General features: G+C 48.5%; 6 protein-coding genes across 6 annotated transcripts; 1 reads left to right on the top strand and 5 right to left on the bottom strand.

Moving 5' to 3' along the window:
• Positions 1–2,607: 2,607 nt before the first annotated feature.
• On the bottom strand, positions 2,608–3,551 carry HO173_012898 (uncharacterized protein; the record flags this gene model as incomplete). Its single annotated transcript, XM_037314728.1, has 2 exons — positions 2,608–3,292; positions 3,343–3,551. 2 exons carry the CDS (start codon positions 3,549–3,551, stop codon positions 2,608–2,610), a joined length of 894 nt encoding a protein of 297 aa, XP_037158387.1.
• Positions 3,552–4,166: 615 nt separating this feature from the next.
• HO173_012897 (uncharacterized protein) lies at positions 4,167–4,994 on the bottom strand (the record flags this gene model as incomplete). Its single annotated transcript, XM_037314727.1, has 1 exon — positions 4,167–4,994. The coding sequence occupies one exon, from the start codon at positions 4,992–4,994 to the stop codon at positions 4,167–4,169; it is 828 nt and encodes a 275-aa protein (XP_037158386.1).
• A 377-nt stretch (positions 4,995–5,371) lies between these two features.
• Positions 5,372–8,523, bottom strand: HO173_012896 (uncharacterized protein; the record flags this gene model as incomplete). Its single annotated transcript, XM_037314726.1, has 4 exons — positions 5,372–7,052; positions 7,240–7,300; positions 7,352–7,639; positions 7,734–8,523. 4 exons carry the CDS (start codon positions 8,521–8,523, stop codon positions 5,372–5,374), a joined length of 2,820 nt encoding a protein of 939 aa, XP_037158385.1.
• Positions 8,524–9,863: 1,340 nt separating this feature from the next.
• HO173_012895 (uncharacterized protein) lies at positions 9,864–12,160 on the top strand (the record flags this gene model as incomplete). Its single annotated transcript, XM_037314725.1, has 4 exons — positions 9,864–10,683; positions 10,737–11,337; positions 11,392–11,510; positions 11,649–12,160. The coding sequence occupies 4 exons, from the start codon at positions 9,864–9,866 to the stop codon at positions 12,158–12,160; spliced, it is 2,052 nt and encodes a 683-aa protein (XP_037158384.1).
• A 2,411-nt stretch (positions 12,161–14,571) lies between these two features.
• On the bottom strand, positions 14,572–14,790 carry HO173_012894 (uncharacterized protein; the record flags this gene model as incomplete). The annotated part of the gene is made up of 1 exon (XM_037314724.1): positions 14,572–14,790. One exon carries the CDS (start codon positions 14,788–14,790, stop codon positions 14,572–14,574), a length of 219 nt encoding a protein of 72 aa, XP_037158383.1.
• Positions 14,791–19,347: 4,557 nt separating this feature from the next.
• Positions 19,348–19,743, bottom strand: HO173_012893 (uncharacterized protein; the record flags this gene model as incomplete). The annotated part of the gene is made up of 1 exon (XM_037314723.1): positions 19,348–19,743. The coding sequence occupies one exon, from the start codon at positions 19,741–19,743 to the stop codon at positions 19,348–19,350; it is 396 nt and encodes a 131-aa protein (XP_037158382.1).
• Positions 19,744–19,767: the final 24 nt, after the last annotated feature.

The following is a 19,767-nucleotide window of genomic DNA, read 5'->3' as shown; positions in this document are numbered from 1 at the left end:
ATTTCAGCTAAATTGGCTATCTCAGGCATCGCAGCTATTTGAGTATTTCAGTTATTTCAGCCATTTCAGCTATTTGGGCTATCGCAGCCATGTGGATATTTCAGTTATTTCCGCTGTTTAGGCTACCGCAGCCATGGGGATATTTCAACTATCCCAGCTATTTAGGCTACAGCAGCCATGGGGATATCTCAGTCCAACTACCACAGCCATATTCCAGGCTACCGCAGTCATTGGGATATCCCAGCCATTCCAGCCATTTGGGCTATTGCATCGGGCGATGACGCATGCGCGTCAAAGCCTTACATCAGGTGGGAAGCCCCACCTGATGCGCCGCTATTCCAGCTGGGAAGGCCGTCACCAGCAACCTCCGCGAGGTGCTGACGTCACTTGGTGTTGAGGGCTAATATTCAGGCCAGTCCTTCCGCAGAGGGGCGTCCTCGAGGCCTTCGCCCTCTTTGGACGACGTCTTGGGTTGTTTTGGGAGTTTTTCTAGCGCTGGGGGGCCTTTTTCGGGGTTATTTGCATGTCCAGATGTCCAGAAAGGTCTTAGCTGCCCCAGTGTTGGATATGCCCAATCATATATCTACATATCTACTTGTGCATACGTTATTTCTGTATGGCCTCACTGTTTGCGAGCACTAAAACACTAATACATCCCCCCCTACTCAAAATCCTAAATCTGGTAGAAAAGACGGGGCTCTCAGTTAGGAGTCCTAAAGGCCTGAACAATAACGAAGACTCTATAGACGATGGTGATCGCGAAAGCGATGAGAGCTTCGTCTCGTTAAGCGAGACGGCTAGCTAAACGACTAGTTAAATTATGAATTGCAAATTAAATAAGAATGCTTGGCAAAGCTAATTTAGCTCCGCCTCCGACTTTTTGTTAGCGCCATTCATAGAAAATTGTAGAGAACGTACTTGCCACTCTTGTACCAGCCCACTCCGACTTACCAGCATGCTTATGCTCTGGAACGATTAGGTTAGGGAGAAGGTCATAAGAGAAGGTGGAGGATTTTGATTGATATTACGTAGTATTTCATTATAACTACTCTATTATCTCCATAGTCAAATGCTTTAAATCTCGTTCAAATGCCTTAATTTCGCAGTCAAATATGTAGCCTGCAGTGCTCTGCTTGAAATGCTCCACCGCAAATCTATCACAGCCACTAACATCGATTGCATGCTTCAGAAACGGCTTCAGGTCGCCAATGGGATTCGAGTAAGAGTTGGGCACGCTGGCGTATAGAGGGATTCTTTCTAAATGGTGGTATCGCGTCCGAAGTAAGGGCTGGCGATGTGGCTATTACACGTCTAAGTCAGAGGTAAAACACCAGGAAAAGCGTGTATACCCACTAGCTTCGGTATCACGAATGTCCAACTGAGGTAGCAGACGACAGTGGCTATTGCAAGAGTGGCAAGTACGTTCTCTACAATTTTCTATGAATGACGCTAACAAAAAGTCGGAGGCGGAGCTGAATCAGCTTTGCCAAGCATTCTTATTTAATTTGCAATTCATAAAAGAGCGGATTTCAAAGTCGCTTAATCTGACACCGGCCGCGAGACAGGGAAACTCGGCTCCGAGTTAGAACTTATCGTTGCCAGCGGCCAGGAATTAGAGAAACGCGTATCTGATAACGAATTAAACCCGGTATCTCTATTTGTTGTCTCCTACTCTATATACATCTGCAAATCTGAAAAGTTCCTGCAAAATTTGAAATTGCTGATCGCGCGTTGGTCGCGGAAATCACAAAATCCGCCGGATCAGCAAATCTGATTAAAATCCGCCCAAATTCCGCCCAATCAGCAACTATGGTCTGCTTTTCACACGCTGTCCGCCGGTTCAGCAATTACTATTTACTGTTGGAATGCTATCCGCCGGTTCAGCAATCACTATATACTGTTCGAATGACATCCGCCGGTTCAGCAATCACTATATACTGTTCGAATAACATCCGCCAGTTCAGCAATCACTACATGCTGTTCGGATGATTTTTCCAGGAACAGCAATCGCCTTACACTGATATTTTATTATTCCTATAGTTCGCGATATCGACTCGACTCTGTGAGCCGGGTCCGACTCGACTCAGTTGTGCTGTGAGCCCGGTCCGACTCGACTCAATAATGCTGTCGCCAGGTATTGGGTCCATATACACAAGTTTATATTACTATACCGAGCAATCTGCCTTCCCTACTAAAGGCAAGGGTACCACCGTTCATAATACATCTCGCAAGCGCCAACTGCCTAAGAAGGAAAACCGTCGCTAGCACGCTCCCCCACCGCTACAACCGCGTCAAAGTCAACATGATGCACATAAAGGCCGGTGATATATGTTCATATCCCCATTACCCGACCTTGGCTCTGCTAACCTCTTCTCTTGGTATCTAAATCCCTTCGGGATTTATGCGTGTTAGTGCTCGTCAAAGTGTCGGGCATCTTTCCCGTAAAATCGAAACCGGCTTCCTCAAGTCAGGAGTTTCGGCTTTTGGACAATTATGTGCATGAGGGTATGGCGAGTGGTGGTATATATGGATCTCCCCCACAACATCTTGCGTTGGGGCTTTCTTCTGGTTCATCGTGTTTTTGGGATGACGTGCCTCGGTTCTGGTTCATCGTGTTTTTGGGATGACGTGCCTCGGTTCTGGTGTTGTCGTATAGACTGTCAATGACTCTCGCCGTCTTATGCCCCCTACAACAGCTTGCGTTGGGGCTTTCTTCTGGTTCATCGTGTTTTTGGGATGACGTGCCTCGGTTCTGGTGTTGTCGTATAGACTGTCAACGACTCGGGGGAACTTTGGATGATAGCCCCCGTTGTGGGCGATGGCGTTCTTTAAGTTGCAAGAAGTCGCGAATTGGTCCAACAGCAGTCTTCGGCGCCGGAATACTTGGCCAGATGCTTTCCAAAGCGTGTTGACGTCTCCCTGACCAGGGAAGAGCCCGCCCTCTCTTCTCTTTCTGATCACGGTGTCCACGCACGTGTTCTGTAATTGTGGGACCTCTCTTCGCTCGGCGAACTCGTAGATGGCGATAAGGTCCGACCATGTCAAATCTTTGTTGGTCTCTGCTTCTGAGATGATCCTCCCAGAGTAAAGCCAATCCTTGAATCTCCGAAAGACATGTACGTCTTCCTCAAGAAGGAACACTACCTGAGCGGAGACGCCATCTTCCATTGTCGCATCGACGGTGAGCTGCTCCCGGAAAAACCTCGAAGCCCGACGTAAAAGCCCTCGATGTATCCCGACTTTCTGTGCCAATCCGCCAACCTTGACTGTGACGATGGCATCATAGATGGAGCTATAACCTCATTGGTTTTGGGTTTAATGATCAATTGGGGAAGGACTCACTCCACTGCTGTGCCTGTTGGTCTAAGCATCTCCTGTTCCATCATCGAAGCTGTCTCAGTCTTGATGCGTTTCTTGCGTGGTTCCGAATTCTCGGAATCTGTGGCAGCCATTGTCTTCCTCTTCTGGCCCTTCGGTTTTGGGTGGCTTGGTTCTATACCACCTCCCGACATTGTGGTTTGTCGGCTTAGAGGAGGCGCGGGTGGTGGCATGTTCGTACGGAAAGCTAAACATCAAATGAGTTGAGGTACGCGGCAGATAGACGAGAGTGGCTAACCTTCAGGGAGGGATCCAGATCTGATGTCCAACTGGCGTGACCGATTTGGGTACAGTTGTACCCGGGGTGTGTGTATATATATGTATGTATAGTGAGGATTCACCGCCGAGTGCAAAGATGGCAAGTAGACAAGTCCGAAAGGAGAAGTGATAAGATGAGGTGAAGGGGTTTTGATGTTTCGTACATGTATAGTGATGCTCTGATGTTTTGATACTCAATTCGAAGCAGGCTCAGTGACAAATACCGTGAGGCCTCAGAAGTCGAGCAACAAAAGCAGACCTAGTTGTCGGAAGTCTCGACTCAATATCTCAAAGACGATGCGCTAGGTGCGTAAGTGATGATGGTACAACTTTCATTAACAGAAGTTTGACGCTTGAGGTCGATTAGGAGAATGGTGATGATGTGAACGAAGTCGTTGCATGTCAAAGTGACCTGAGTGGTAGAAGCATGATGTAAAAGGTGCGTGGCAAGTCACCACCTGCCTGATGCCCAAGAAGCTTCACCTGGGTCTTATTCGTGACCGGCTTTAGGTTGGAAGCCCGTGTTGAGGTCAGGTGAGGGGTGTTCTGGGCTTTGGGGTCACAAATGGATTAATGACGGACTTCAGGCCCGAAACCCGTGTTGCTTTTAGGTGAGTGGTGTTATGGGTTTCGTCATCTTCCTCGACTGCGGTAGTCGCAACTGGATTCGTGACGGGCTTTTGGCTGGTAATCTGTGTTGAGCTTAGGTGAGGGGGTTCTGCCCCCTCTGTTTGGAGGTCGAACGGGAGCTTGTCTGTCACGATAGATTCTTGAGTGAGCATTGATGATCCGGAATTGACCATTGTTGAGGGTGCCTTGGAGAAAACAGATCGTGTGAGGCCGTCGCCGATCAATTTCTCACCCATTTTCTGATTGGCGTCGGCTGCTCTGAATGACATTCGATCGAAAGTCTCATTGATTGCCGGATTGGGTTCGACGGCTTTGACGGGGATGAGGACTTTAGAATGTGCAGCACCACCGAGGGTCGAAGGTCCACCGGATCGGTGACGTACGTTTGCCGGAGCCCATATGGACTCGCTCAAAGGACGGGTTTCCACGCTGTTCACGTAGGCGGCGAAAGCCTCGGCAACGTCTTCGTTATGAGTGTTGGCGGCTCCTAGACGTGGGCTTGATGCTACTGTTTTAGGCGTATTGTAAGAAGCTCTCAGGCCGCTAACGTGCGGGCTTTGCTTGGGGTGGACCTCTGGTGATGTTAAGGAAGGGGAGCGATCCTCGCCAGCGCCGGTAACATTAGGAGGGGTCTTTGCACCTTCAGACTTTTTGTACTCATCGATGCCCTTACTACCGTTGATCAGTGAGATGAAACGACCGATGAACTCGGGATCATCTAAAGGCATTTTGGAGTGAATGATTGGGAGTTCAAAAGATGTGATGTGCAGGTAGAAACCGGCCAGTATGAATGGTCATGGGCAAATTAGCATCTGTCTGCTCCCCCTGGACCTTGAGCTGGGTCTTCTTCGTGACGGACTTTTGGCTGGAAACCCTTGTGGGTGTCAACTAGAAGTCACGTGCTCCGAGATGGCCCCTCTCAAAGGGAAGTTTCGCCTCCCTGAAGATGGTCCGAAAGTTGTCCGAGTCGAGAAGGGTGTCCGGGTCGAGAAGGGTGTCCGGGTCGAGAAAGGTGTCCGAGTCGAGAAGGGTGACTGGGACCGATTTTGCCCGTTGCATATTTAGTCCCATTCCTGACATCCTAAGATCCAGATCCTCGACATCTCTATTGTCTTGTAGTGTAGCGTGTATTGATCTCCTTTGCTGCTCTGTAGCTCTTGTTTAGGAAGTCCGGATCGTAGATACTATTGTATTGATCAAAGTCGATAAAGCTGTTGATGTAATAAAATTCCTTGCCTTTCACCGACGCGGGCACGACATGTGCACTTCTCTCGATGCTTGCGAGGCTATAGAATCGTCGTTTTCCGAGGGTTCTTGGATTCCGCGCTGTTGATGGCTGCGCCCTTTCTACTTCCACCATGCCATGACATTCCTGAACTTGTCCATTGTGTCGATACTTAAATATCTCCATGAAAACACCCTGCAGGTGAGTCGGTCTTTGTCTGAAATCTCTGCGGGCTAGGTCCATCACTTCCACCACGACCAGTACTTCCCCCACCAGTTTCCCCGAAAGAACCCCGTCAGCATCGGAGGTCTGCTGGTCATATTCGTGGACCCAAGCGCAGTCCCTGCGCCACCTTTTTCGAAAGGGTTGACCGATGGGTCTGCAGACGACGACGTCTTTGGACAGGCGAGCTATGTCCAGAGAATCCTCCCCGAGAGCCTTCCAACATCGAACATTGGAATGGATGCGGACCGGATATCGACGTACCCATCCACAGTCCGCCTCACGTGTGTCGATGTTATTGTCTCCCTTGGATAGATGATGTTCCCTCGATTTCGTTCGATCTGTTCGAATAAAGGCGGCCAGAGCTTCGAGGAAAGTGTCCAACTCCAACCATTCAGCAACGGCCCCTGCTGGTCGCCAATAACGACTATCACAATGATAGATCTGCCTCATGATATCACGCTCCTCGTCGTCCGCCTGCCAACCCCAGGCATGAAGATCTAAAGGAGTTCCCGCCTCGGTCTTCTTCTCTTCCTCCTGTGATCTCTCAATTGCAGGTGGCAACACTTCTGTATCTTGGTACTTGACGAGATCACGCATCGTGATCATCTTCTGATGTGCGACATCGTGACGCATGATCTGTTCAATATAGTTATCATGCTTATTCGTTAGTCCGTAATACTTTTTGAAGAATTCAACATGCGCCTTTTCCCCCGTTTGAGTGGTCAATCCATCGGGTGGGCCGAATGATTGTATCATTTCGGGCAAGTGACTGATGCTATGAAACTTTGGGAAGTTAAAGTGACCTTTACCCGTCGTTTTGTCCAGAGGTCTGTATGCTCGAAAAACCTCTTTCAGCAGGTCAATCCGGGCCAGGGCCGCGAGTAGATATCGGATAGTATCATCATCATGAGAACGATATCTCGCCAGTATAACAAGGTCAAGGATAGCGCGACCTGCATGCAGCGCATCCGGATTCAACTCAACCAAGATCGGTGCAAAGGTGGCCATCATCGTCCTCTGTAGGGTCCGGCCGTCCTCTCCTGTCCACTGTGTCTTCTTACTTAGAGACCCGATGCGTCTCAGGTTGGTGTGGCTAGGGATCGCCCGAAAGCGGGCATCGAGGAGCTTATTCGTCTCGTTCTCTGTCTTCGTAGCCCTGATACATTCAACCCACCATTCAAGCAGATAGCCTATGAGTCCCTTGACCATCAAGGAGTGCAGGATGTCGAAGCATTGCAGCCGGTATATGTCGACAGCGAAGTGGCCGTCGGTAAAAGGACGGCGGTCGTGGAGTACCATATCCCGCCAAGTGTTTCGGCGTCTTTTTGGTATACCTCTTTTGCAGTCTCAGCTGCTCGGCCGTGCGCTCGGGTGTTCGCTTAGGATATGGGGTTGGGGGGCATAATCGCTCCCTCTCTGTGGGTGGGACCGTGCATGTAGGACAGTGTCTGCCGCTCAAGATTGAAGTAACCATCGCCTGTTCCTCGTAGTCCAGTGTCATAGCAGCCAGTATTGGATGACACCTTCGAGTCAGGCCGTCCGCGCATTGTATGTTGACACCATGTTCGGAGTGTTCTTTGATTGCTGAATACACTTCGTCAGCAGATAGCATGCCGCGAGAGCACGAGAAGTTACCTTCGGTCATCAAACCCAAGGCGTAGTGGTAGACCTGGGCCTTGGCTTCTTTTTCCGCAACAATCGGTATCATTCCCAGAATCGCCATACCCGGTCTACTATGCGCGCGTCGCGCGTCTCGTTGAAGGTTCCCAATCGTGATGTAGACCGGCCAAGCATGTTGGTCCCCGTGCATCCGGGAGAGATGAGTTTTGTCCGATGCCAAAATGATGGGAACGACGGTAGAGCCATCAGGTAGCTTGTCCTGCGTTTCCCACCACCAATCCGCGGTATGCATCTCGCTGTAGACTCTCGCTCCATTAGCGTTCCTTTGGCGTACAGGTCGATAATATAGGCTCGTGCTGAAAGGTTCGTGTGCTAGAAACGCTTTGATGATGCTTACAATGTCGAAGTAAATGACGTGGTATGTCTTCGACCCCAATTCGGGTCCGAGAGTTGTGAATTTCAAAAGACTGGCTGGTCCAGCCGCCGTCGATGCCACCGCCACGCATGTTCTGCATCTTACACCTCAATGATTTCGCGCCGTCAAAGCTACAGCCGTCTCGGAATCGCTGCAAATGGACGTCGCGAAAGAACTTATCAATGTCACCGTCGGAGAGTCCCGACTCAAGGAACCACAGCGCCAGCGCATAATCTTCCCGGGATTCAAATGGATTCCAAAAATTGTCCGTGTCGGACATCGACCCGACGTCCGACCCAGTCCGGTAATTGGACATCGATTCCATTTGACTAAGAGGCTTCGATCCGGATTGTAGTTCCACCGGCCTCCCAGCGCCCCGCTCTCCCGGATACGGTTCTACAGAGTCAACTGTCAAAGACGAAATTGTAGTACTGCAACTTGAGCCTATTGCAGAGGTGGGGGTTGCTGTTGTCTCATCATCCAGGTTCATTGTTTGCACCGCGTTTGTCCCCTCTTCCCCTATCTCCTGCTCGTCCAATTGCTGCCATGGTATCGAATCCGCAGTCGTATCACCTTCGGGTGGATGTGTGTCTCCTTCTCTTACGGTGATCAGAGCTGTCAGATTGTTGATGCTGCCAACTATGTCGCGGTCCGTGGTATCGAAAGACGCGTGTGGAAGGATCGGTTTTCGCTTTCTGCAACCTCGTAGGTGTCTGGTGAGTCCACTGCCATTTTTGCATTGTTTTTTGCAGAAGCGACACACTCGATGCATATTCTCTCATCTGTTATTGATCAATCGCAAGATACGCGTTCTTCAGCAACCGGCAACGTGTTAACGCCTTGGCGAACGCACACTACTACTCTAGCCTTGCTTATCGCGAAGCCCAATTTCAACTTCATGTTCTTCATGGTCATACAAAAGATGTCCATGAATCCATGTATAAAAAACATCTTGCATTAATGGGCATTTGTAAAAAGGAAGGGTCTACAACGAGCTGTCCAGGGGAGGGATGCTTTCATTGCTTTTGAACGTTCCTCCGTATTTAATGCGTACATGGTTAAAGCGCTTTCATATGTGTAAAACTGCGTTTATATATTCACTCCAAAACAGTAAAGCCGCCTGCAGAGCATATGATTTAGGGGCATACATTTTGCATAAAAGAAACCAATTTTGCTTTGATTTAAACCGTTTGATTTAGATAGCAGTGCCTCTGAAAATGGTCTCAAGTGTTGCAAAAGAAATACACTGGGTCTATTCATCGTTACCCACAATGCGTGGCCATTTTGTTGTGTTCAGCTAGCTAATATATCTTCACATTGGGACGAAAGCCTTTCAGGCACAAACGACCGGAGCCGAACGAACCATCAAGAGCCGCACATGTCCGGAGAGAAGACGATCTGATTGATCGATTTTTGCAGGTACAAAGAAGAAAGAAGGTTGGTGTATCTGCTGAAAAAGGAACTCGACTGTCTGCTGATCGGCCGAAGAGTGGACGAAAATTGTGCAGGCACAGCATCCATTAGCCGCTATGCCTTGCTATCACCTCTCGTGCCGAAGAGTCAAAACGAGCATCAGTTTCCGAAATACTGATTACCGAAGTAATCATTGCCGCTCAAACCCTGCCGAAGGTTGTTGGTCCCGAAATTGCCAGCAGAGAACAGATCTCAGGAAATCCATGCCATCGTCAAATAAATTTGCATCCCCAGCAGATGCAGCAGCGAAATTCGCACTCCCATTATCGACATACGCGTTGCTGATTTCAACGCTGGCCGAAGCTCCTGCCGAAGTTCCTGCTGGTGATTGGTTGAAGTTAGTCGAAGATGCGGTGTGCTGGTGTTTAGTTGAGGCTATCGAGGTAGCCATTGGCAAAGTCAGCGCCGGCCGAAGTCTGCTTGTGATTGGTTGAAGTTAGTCGAAGATGCGGTGTGTATTCCGGGAAAGTTGCCTGAAGCTGATAGGGGACCGACGGACGAATTCACTCGAGCGGCGAAGAGTGAATCACTAACGCCGGATGTCCGACTCGAACCCTATGGCCTCATTTGAATTTCTTTCACCTCACATCTCACTTGATCTAACGCGCGTTTTCTTACCACCGCATTGTACATACCATCATGTCGATACCCATGCTTTCTCCAAACGATATGCTTGCAATAGCAGCGCCTACCGAAACCGATTTCTACCTCAAAATCGGCGTCGCCAAGTTAGGCGTCCCCGCGAACCGAGATAACATCCGCAAAGGACTCCGATTTTCAGAGCCCATGTTCAAAGCGGTGGAAGAGGAGTTCTCGCGCCGACTAAGACATGAAGGCCTTTGGGGAAAGCCCATAGGACCGCATAAGGGAAAGGTTGATACCATCGTGAGCGAGACTATCCAGTCGCTGCCCATTCCCAATCATGTAGCCGCGCAAGACCCCAGCTTCCTCCTCAAATCCTTGCATAAATTGATCTCATTGATCAACGAGGCGCCTACGAAGCAAGAGAAGCGATCACTCAAGAGGGAATCGACGGAAACGCAGGAAGACGGACATGCGAAGACCCAGAAGCTCTCAACGACCGAGAGATTGGCAAACCCCTACCAATCCAGCAGACCATCGACCGAAAACCCCCCTAGCATTGACTCCCTCCAACTCATCATCACCGACAACCTGAACGAGTGCAAGCTCGTCTCTGTTCAGAAGTTGATGGATGATCCAACAGTAACCTCTCGGTTCTGGGAGCAACTCAGCCTCAAAGCTCTCATCACCCATCTTCGGTCGAAACGGTTCTGGGGCGATACCGACGAAAATCCTATGGCACCATCCCGTCTAACCTACAGAGTGGACAATGCGAGCTCGGCCGTGGATGACGATGATGACTTACAAGAGGCGTGCAAGTATTGGGAGCGAGTACGTGCATCCGAGTGGCGGATGTTCTTGCAGCGCGCAATCAAAGGTTCATTAATCTCGCTTCCCCACGTTGACGATGAGCACTGACATTAATTCTAGCTTCGATCGAGACGTCAGACATCGGAGCCAGTGTCTTCGGAACTTCGCGAGACTTGTCGGTACGCTCACGTCCCCAATCTCAACGGCCCCCTGGGACACTCGAGCGTCCAGCCTTTCCTCCTATTGAGCGGAAGCAAGTCTCGAAGTTCCCAACCTCTCCCAGACTTGCTGATGCCCCGCCTCAACCCAAACCTGCTGAAACTCCGCTTTCTCCCCATTCTGCTATCGCTCCGCCTCCGATCTCACCACCCAACCCACTTAATACCCACGAAGGGAATGAGACAGATTCCCGACTCATCAGCATCAGCTCGGACGAGGGTGACCCTCGGCCACAAGTCCGTCGCCGTTCCCCACAAAAGAAGTCCGTCAATGATCCAACAGGCAACGCCGCCGTGCTTGAAACTTACAAGAGCAATGACGCGCTCCCGCCATGGGAGGGGAGGCGTCTGACAGTAGGAGATACTATACCAGTGGAGCTCTCAATCAAGCAAGATCACGCCCTTCGATCAGCTGACTCTTACGACATTGAGATCGGTGAGATTATGAGTCAAAGAAAGGTGCAGGATGATATGGAGGCCGGCGATGGAGACCTGGCATTAGAGTATGTATTCGAGTACTATCAGTCATCTGTTCTTCATGCTAATTGATGTGATAGAAAGGCAAAGCTCGGTGAGGAAGGGAGGTCTCAGTGGTCCGAGATAACTCGGCAAATCATGGAGCAAGTCTTGCAGCTCAACCGTGATGACACAAGCACCGACAATACCCGAACATCAAGTGAGCCTAACAGCTACCTACTACTGCTCATAAACGCGTTGGAAGGCCCTCAAAAAGAGCCCGAACGGATACGTCCTCCCCTACATACTCCTCCCAAGCCAGCGGTAGATGGGTTAAACTAACATTCAAATATTGTAGTCACACCAAACGCGTCCGGACGTCATATGCTCTCCACGATTCCACATCAAATCATCACTCAGCAAGCGGAGAACACCACTGTAACTTGGCCTGTCATCCCCACTGCATTGAGGAGTAAGAGGAGGAACTACAACAGGCAAATGCGGAGAACACTGCGGAGAAACCAAGCGGCAACAAGGCCACCATCGTCAAGAACACGGCTCAGCTCTCCAAGATCCCACGTCATATGCTCTCCACGGTTCCACATCAAATCATCACTCAGCAAGCGGAGAACACCACTGCAACTTGGCCGTTCCACATCAAATCATCACTCAGCAAGCGGAGAACACCACTGCAACTTGGCCTCTTATCCCCACTACATTGAGGAGCAAGAGGAGGAACTACAACAGGCAAATGCGGAGAACACTGCGGAGAAATCAAGCGGCAACAAGGCCACCATCGTCAAGAACACGGCTCAGCTCTCCAAGATCCCACGTCATATCAGTCATCCACTCAGTCAGCCACTCAGCTAGCCACTCAGTCTAATACTCTACAAGAGGTGGAGCAAGAGGAGGAACTACAACAGGCAAATGCGGAGAACACTGCGGAGAAACCAAGCGGCAACAAGGCCACCATCGTCAAGAACACGGCTCAGCTCTCCAAGATCCCACGTCATATGCTCTCCACGGTTCCACATCAAATCATCACTCAGCAAGCGGAGAACATCACTGCAACTTAGCCTATCATCCCCACTGCATTAAAAAGTAAGAGGAGGAACTACAACAGGCAAATGCGGAGAACACTACGGAGAAACTAAGCGGCAACAAGGCCACCATCGTCAAGAACACGGCTCAGCTCTCCAAGATCCCACGTCATATCAGTCATCCACTCAGTCAGCCACTCAGCTAGCCACTCAGTCTGATACTCTACAAGAGGAGGAGCAAGAGAAGGAACTATAACAGGCAAATGCGGAGAACACTGCGGAGAAACCAAGCGGCAACAAGGCCACCATCGTCAAGAACACGGCTCAGCTCTCCAAGATCCCACGTCATATCAGTCATCCACTCAGTCAGCCACTCAGCTAGCCACTCAGTCTAATACTCTACAAGAGGTGGAGCAAGAGGAGGAACTACAACAGGCAAATGCGGAGAACACTGCGGAGAAACCAAGCGGCAACAAGGCCACCATCGTCAAAAACACAGCTCAGCTCTCCAAGATCCCACGTCACATGCTCTCCACGGTTCCACATCAAATCATCACTCAGCAAGCGGAGAACACCACTGCAACTTGGCCTATCATCCCCACTACATTAAGGAGCAAGAGGAGGAACTACAATAACGTTATAAGAGGAGAATCTACTGCGACGATCATAGCCAATTAGGCCTCTGCAGAAGGAACATCAGACGATACATATTTGAACGAATTGAAACCGTCCGATGTCTTGCTCTGACAGCTATTTCATTATTCGAAAGATTTCACTGCGGCAGGAGATAATATGGGATTCACACCACTAATTAGCATGTTGTCTCCATTTCTTTCCGATATTTCGATACTTCTTGCCATAAGGACATGGCCTTTCTCTGTTTTTTATGGGCAATTATTACGGATCAATCCTTTACACTCGATATACCTTTCTAATTAGACCTTAGCGCGCCTCTCTCTATACATATATGTCTATATACTATATAGATTAAATCAATTTTGAAAGTAGGTTAAAAACGTATAGCAAGCGATTAGAGTTCGATTTAACTTAGGGCTAGGGCTAAAATTCGATTTAACTTAGAAAAATCGAACTTCATTTAACTTAGAAAAATGAAAAATTCAACTTTATGAATTTAATTCATAGGTCTTTACTTATTACTTATAATAACTTAGTCGATCTAATTAAAGAGCGTAGCGAATTTAAATTAATAATAAACTATATATATAAATTTAAGATTTTTAAGCTTAGCTCTATCTTACTCTTTTATATATATTAAGAATATTTTATTTTAATATTTTATTAATTAATAATAATTTATTTTATAGATGTTAAGACTACGCTTTAATTATAGTTATTATATTAATTTTAAATCGCTATCTCTTAAAAAAATTAAAAAATTAGAATTATTAGATTTAAAGAGTTTTAGAATTAATATAATAATATAAAATTAGAAAGAAAGATATATTTATATATCGATTTAGTAGTAAAAATAATTCTTAAGAAAGTAAAGAAAACTTAAAGGAAATCGCTTATTTAAGTTTATTCGCTAAGATTTCGTTAAGCGTACGTTAAGCGTATATAAGTTAAATAATCTAAAGTTCTCTTATTTAGAACTTATAAGCTTCTTTTCTAATATCATTTTAAAAAATCTTATTATTATTATTATTTTTAGATTTATATTTTAGAATAATATTAGTTTTATTTATCCTTTCTATATTTCTAATAAAACTCTTTTATTTATTATTATATATACTTTTTTTTTTTCTAATATCTAATTATCGAATAATTATATTTAAATATTTATAAAGAATAATAATTACGCGTTTAATATAATTATATATATATTCTTCTAAGATTTTTTATTAACTAGCGATCTTTAAATAGTTATTATTATTTCTCTTATAATTTAAATTAAGTTTAAATGAGATTATAAATAGCTAATTTTAGATAGATATTTATTAGTATATATAAAAGAATAAGATAGAATTAAGCTTAAAAATCTTAAATTTATATATTGTGAGGTAGCAAGGCCTCTTTTAATGGAACTACGTAGTAGCTATATAATCACGAGGTCTAGATGCGTAGTTAATAGAATAGATAGATCAGTTGCTAGATGAACTAATAACTAAAGAAAGAAGAAGGGGAAAGGGGACTCGCAAGTATTTAAGACTTTGCCAAGCATGTTGGATACTCGCCCTAGCTGCGTAGCTTGCAGCCTGGCAAGCGACGCAAGCGAGCCTATCAGTTCGCTCCGAGTACTTCCACCCTTACAACTGCATCCCCCCTCAGGAGGTTCAGCCCCTGAACCTCATCATCATTGCGCCTTGTAATTGAATGCGTGCGGACTTGCCAGTACCACCTGCGCTGCCCATTGCCAGCTTGGACGTAGCCTGAACTGACGTGTGCTGCAATGGCGTATCCGTACTGTGTGCCCTGAGGTCTTCTTGAGCATGTTGTCATGTTTACATGCTGAATCGCGACAGCATCGCTGTGCGCATTGTTGTTTTGGTCAATAGGACATGGGCGTAGTGCTACCCCATTGCGGTGTGCTATTATCGCCATTGCCATGCGCTATTGTTGTGTTGTCACTTTGTGATCGTGGTGATCCTATTGTGGTGATCGTTGAAAGTCGCGCTAGTGAGTACAAAAGACTTACTTCCAGTCTGACTTTTGTTCTTCTTAGCAACAATATCAACGCCGACGCCATCACAAGTAAGTGCCCAGTCCTTCTTCATGTCTGCTATCTTGCCTTCGTCCGTTCTCATCGCAGTATCGCGATAGCGAGCTGCGCATCATCGCAACAGCATAGTATATGCATCGGTTGAGGTGATAGTTGAATGAGGTTGCAGTCACTCAGATCAACTTCACACACAACAAGCACCTCGAAGGATGCTTTGCGATGCTTTGTGGACAGCATAAGGAGCATGCTGACATGTCGACAGTGGTATTAAACCTCCGCTCTCGTGGCCCTTCGGGTTACCAAGTGCTTGTGGCCGTCGTAGTCCCTGCGCCTCGCGCTGTTGCTGGTAGGCATTCACATCCGTTTTGAAGACGTGCTTGGCTAAGAAGGCTGTCAGCCCCCCTCGTCGCTGCTCCCGTCGCCGCTCCCGTCGCTGCTCCCGTTGCTGCTCCCCCCATCCGTGCTCCGGATATCGACCGTGAGTGGAAGAGATGCCAGATAACTAAGAGGTTGCGCTAACGTGTGCTAGTCCCCTTTTGCTGCCGTTGTGTGCGTGCTCTCGCACGTGACCCTCGTGCGGTTTGCACCGCGCCTCCTGCTGGCTCGCGCCAGCGTAAGTGCGGGCGGTGCTCCCGCGGGGGTCATGTGTGCGTGGTAGACTCGGTCCCCGTCTACCAGGGTGATGTCTTCGCTGCGGCCCGCACTGGCGGGGATGTTCGTGCTGCCCTTCGCCGCTGGACCGGTATGAATCCTACTGGCATGTGCTAGGGTGCGTAGCTAACATGCGTAGCGGCTCACCGCGCCGAGGAACTTCGGCGTAACGCCGCCGTCTTCGCCCCTCCTCTGGCTGCTCCTCTTGCTGCCCCCCGTGCTGGGTCTTCCCGCTATCTGGTGGGTCTTCTGGGTAAGCAGTTACTTCCCAGCATGAGATAATAGGTAGGCTAATGCTAAGCAGTGGTGGTCTTGTGTGCGGCCTTGGTGGCCATTTTTCTTACTGTGCGTGGCGCCTCGGCGCTTTAGGATCGGCCTGCGGGCATTTTAGCTGTTTTCGCTGGGCCTTTTAGCCACAACTCATTCGCCCTTCGGGGCTCCCATACTACTACTGTTTCCGCGGTCTTCCTCGCTTCTTAACCCCCCTTAACGATTGCGCCTTTGGCTTTGTCTTGGGTACTGGTTTGTGTGACTCCTTTACTTACTCGAAGTCCTTGATTACGCCTTTAGCATTTTCGAGGTACTCTATTGATTCCCACGAAGCTTCGTAAGATGGGGAGTCTTTCCAGTCAATAAGGTACTTAGTCTCACCCTTGCGAACTCTTTTGTCTAGCACCTTATTGACCTCCCACTCTTCTTCTTCATCAATCAAGACTACTTACGACTCCGGATCATTACTACGCGAGTGCCACGGCTCTAGTAGCGATACATGAAATATAGGATGGATTCTTCCATATCTAGCAGGGAGGTCTAGCTTGTAAGCCTACGTGTCTATTTTCTCCAGCACTTCAAAAGGTCCAAGCTGCCTGTGATCAAGTTTCTTCTTTGGTCGCAAGGTGCGTATATTCAAGCTTCGCAATAGTACTTTGTCTCCTTCCTTGAAGGTTATAGCCCTGTGGTTGCTATTGTAGTACTTTGCTTGCTACTTCGACGCTCGCTCCCACAATCCTTTCAGGTGCGATCTTATCTCTCGCAACCATTCTGCTCGCTCTGTAGCAAGCGGTGCTTCCCCCTTAAGATCCTGCCCTCAGGAGCATTTCCTAAGTCTGCTGTGTATCCCATCAGCAGATCTTGCGGGGTCTTGCTAGTGCTTGCGTGCACGCTATTGTTATATGCGAACGCAGCCATCGGCAAGATTTCAGGCCAGTTGTCCTGCTTGTAGTTGCAGTACACCCGCAGGTAGTGTTCCAGTACCTGGTTTTGCCTCTCAGTCTGACCATCGGTCTGAAGATGGAACGCAGTGCTTAGCCTGCGCTTCGCACCCAGGTGCCAACATAGCGTTATCCAGAACTTGCTTATGAACAGGGAGCCTCGATCCGAAATCAAGTTGCGCATCATGCCGCGCAGTGATACAAACTCCCGCCACAAGATGTCAGCAAGGCCATCAGCCTTCAGATCCTTAGTGGTCGCTACGTACGTTGCATGCTTGGTTAACTTGTCTACCAAGACCAAAACAGCATCGCAAGTCTTGCCAGTGTACGGATCCCTTGCAGGTGGTAGGTCCGTGATGAAATCCAGTGTCACAGTGTGAAATGGATCCACGCCACCTGGGGGGATCGACGCCAGCTCGCCATACGGCTTGTGATGATGAACTCGCACCCTTTGGCAATCGGGGCAAGTGCGAACATACTCTGCTATGTCGCTTATCATACCTGTCGAGTAGTACTTGGACCTGATGCCCTCCTCAGTGCGCTTGCGGGCGAAGTGCCCAGCACCAGGTTCATCATGATTCATGCGAAGGATCTCTTCCTTCGTAGCAGGATCGTTAGGAACGTAGACTGCGAGGCCACGACGTAGCAGTCCATCTTCACCGACTCCCCATTTCGAAAGCTCATCCTATTTAGCAGCGTACCTTTGGCGCCACTCCTCATTCGCAACGAAAGCGTCCTTGCGTTGCAATTTGAGTAGCCATGCTACCATCGGTTCCCGCAGCTTCAAATAGGACCTCTCCGACTCCAAAACCTGGTGAACCAGAAGTCGGGACGACATCGCAGCATCTAGAATGCGTGTCCGTCTGTCGAGCACTCTCTCATCCAAGTCAGTGACTTGGGTATCTGCGACGGTAATACCGTCCAGTTGCTCCGTCAACGCTGCAAGTTTAACTGTAGCAGGTACGCCATTGCGTTCCTGCAGATCAGGTTGGTATTCCTGATTACGAAGCTTGTTTCGCAAGATAGAAAGGAAATCATCATTGTTGTCCTCGCTACCATCCGGTTTAACAATATTAGACCTTCTTAACGATACATCCGCAGGGTTGAGTTTTCCCTTGCGATATTCGATGGTAAAGTCAAATGCAGCTAATTTCTCAGCCCAGCGAATCTACTTCGCATTGAGCTCTTTGTCGTCATAAAATAACGCAAGTTGTTGTGATCTAAGATCACACGAATGGGGTGCTTGCTACCTTGCAAGTAATGCCTCCAATTCTTAAAGCCTAGCACAATCGCATAGAGCTCCTTGTCATGGGTGTCCCAGCGAGACTCAGCGCCTTTGAATTTGTAGCTGGAAAAAGCAATGGGGTGCCATTACCCGTCCCCGCTCAGTTGGCTGAGCACACCACCTGCACCTGCGTTGGAAGCATCGGTCTCCATGATGAGCGGTGCTTCCCAATTGTAGTGTTCCAGCACAGGTGCGGTGGTAAACACTCGCTTGAGTGTCTTGAAAGCCTCACGTGCTTCCTCATTGAACACGAAGGGTGGTCTGGTCTCGCCTTTCTTTGCTCCTCGGGTCAGGTCCGTCAAAGGCGCAGCTATCTGCGAAAAGCCTCGCATGAACCGCCGGTAGAAGCCTGCGAACCCTAGAAAGACCAAGATGTCCTTAGCAGACTCTGGTTCTGGCCACTCAGTGATGGCCTTAATGCGCGATGGCTCCATTTGGATGCCGCGCTGGTTTACTAAGAACCCCAGAAAGGTAACCTCATTGCGATTGAAAGCACATTTCGATAACTTCGCATAGAGTCGATGCTCCAACAGTGCGCGCAGCACTTTGCGCACATGCTCCCAATGCAACTCTTCCGTTTCGGAATAGATCAGCACATCATCCAAGTACACCACGCAGAAGACATCGATGTATGGCTTGAGTGCTTTATTCACGTAAGCTTGAAAGGTTGCGGGGGCATTTGCGAGGCTAAAAGGCATCACTTGGTATTCGAACTGGCCGTAGCGAGTTCGGAAGGCGGTTTTCCACTCGTCTCCCTTTCGCACTCGTATCCTATAATACGCATTGCGAATGTCAACCTTGATAAAGTGCTTCGCATGTGCGAACCTTTCCAAGGTCTCTGAGAGCAGTGGCAACGGGTAATTATTCTTGATAGTTACCTCGTTGAGCCCTCGGTAGTCAACACACAGTCGCAGCGAGCCGTCTGGTTTCTTGACAAACAGCACTGGCGAGCCAATCTAACTGGTTAAGGGTCGAATCCACTTCCTCTCAAGCGCAGTATCCAGGTAGTCCCTGATCGCTGCGAGTTCGTCATACGACATATTGTAAATCGGACCGCTTCTGGGTAGCTTCCCAGGTTGCAAGTCGATAGGGTGTTCAACCTGGTCGTACGTGTTGAGACTATTAGATAGCTCTTCTGAAAAGACTTCTAATAGGTCCTCAAGTTGTTCAGGCACGCCAGGGTCATCTAGCTACGTGGCACCACACCGCATAGCTTCATCGCAATTATCTTCACTGCTTTCAGATAGAATCTGATATAAGAGTGCGATAAACGCTTGTCCCAGGCCATGCGTAACTGCTGCATTGGCCAATGACGCAAAGTGCTCCACGTCCACCATTGCGATATCTGCTTGCTTCTCATCGCTCACAGGAAAATCGCGGTAGGTCCAGAACTGCTCGCGCCAATGGATATCCGGATCGACATCATAGATCCAAGGGAAACTAAGAATAAGGTCGTATCCTCGCATATCCACAGCATACGCCTTCAAGGTTTGCTCTTGCTTTTTTCCTCGACTGTCCGCGAGGCCAAAGACCAGATCATGCTTCCCATACGAGGGTATTTGATGACCGTCGATGGCACGCACCATTGTTGGCGCGTGTTCAGGTTTAGG

The sequence above is a fragment of the Letharia columbiana genome (assembly GCF_014066305.1).
Source record: "Letharia columbiana isolate WasteWater2 chromosome Unknown Sc0000106_s0, whole genome shotgun sequence".
Taxonomy (NCBI): Eukaryota; Fungi; Ascomycota; class Lecanoromycetes; order Lecanorales; family Parmeliaceae; genus Letharia; species Letharia columbiana.
The sequence above is the reverse complement of the archived record's forward strand: the minus strand, read 5'-3'. Positions and strand labels throughout refer to the sequence as shown.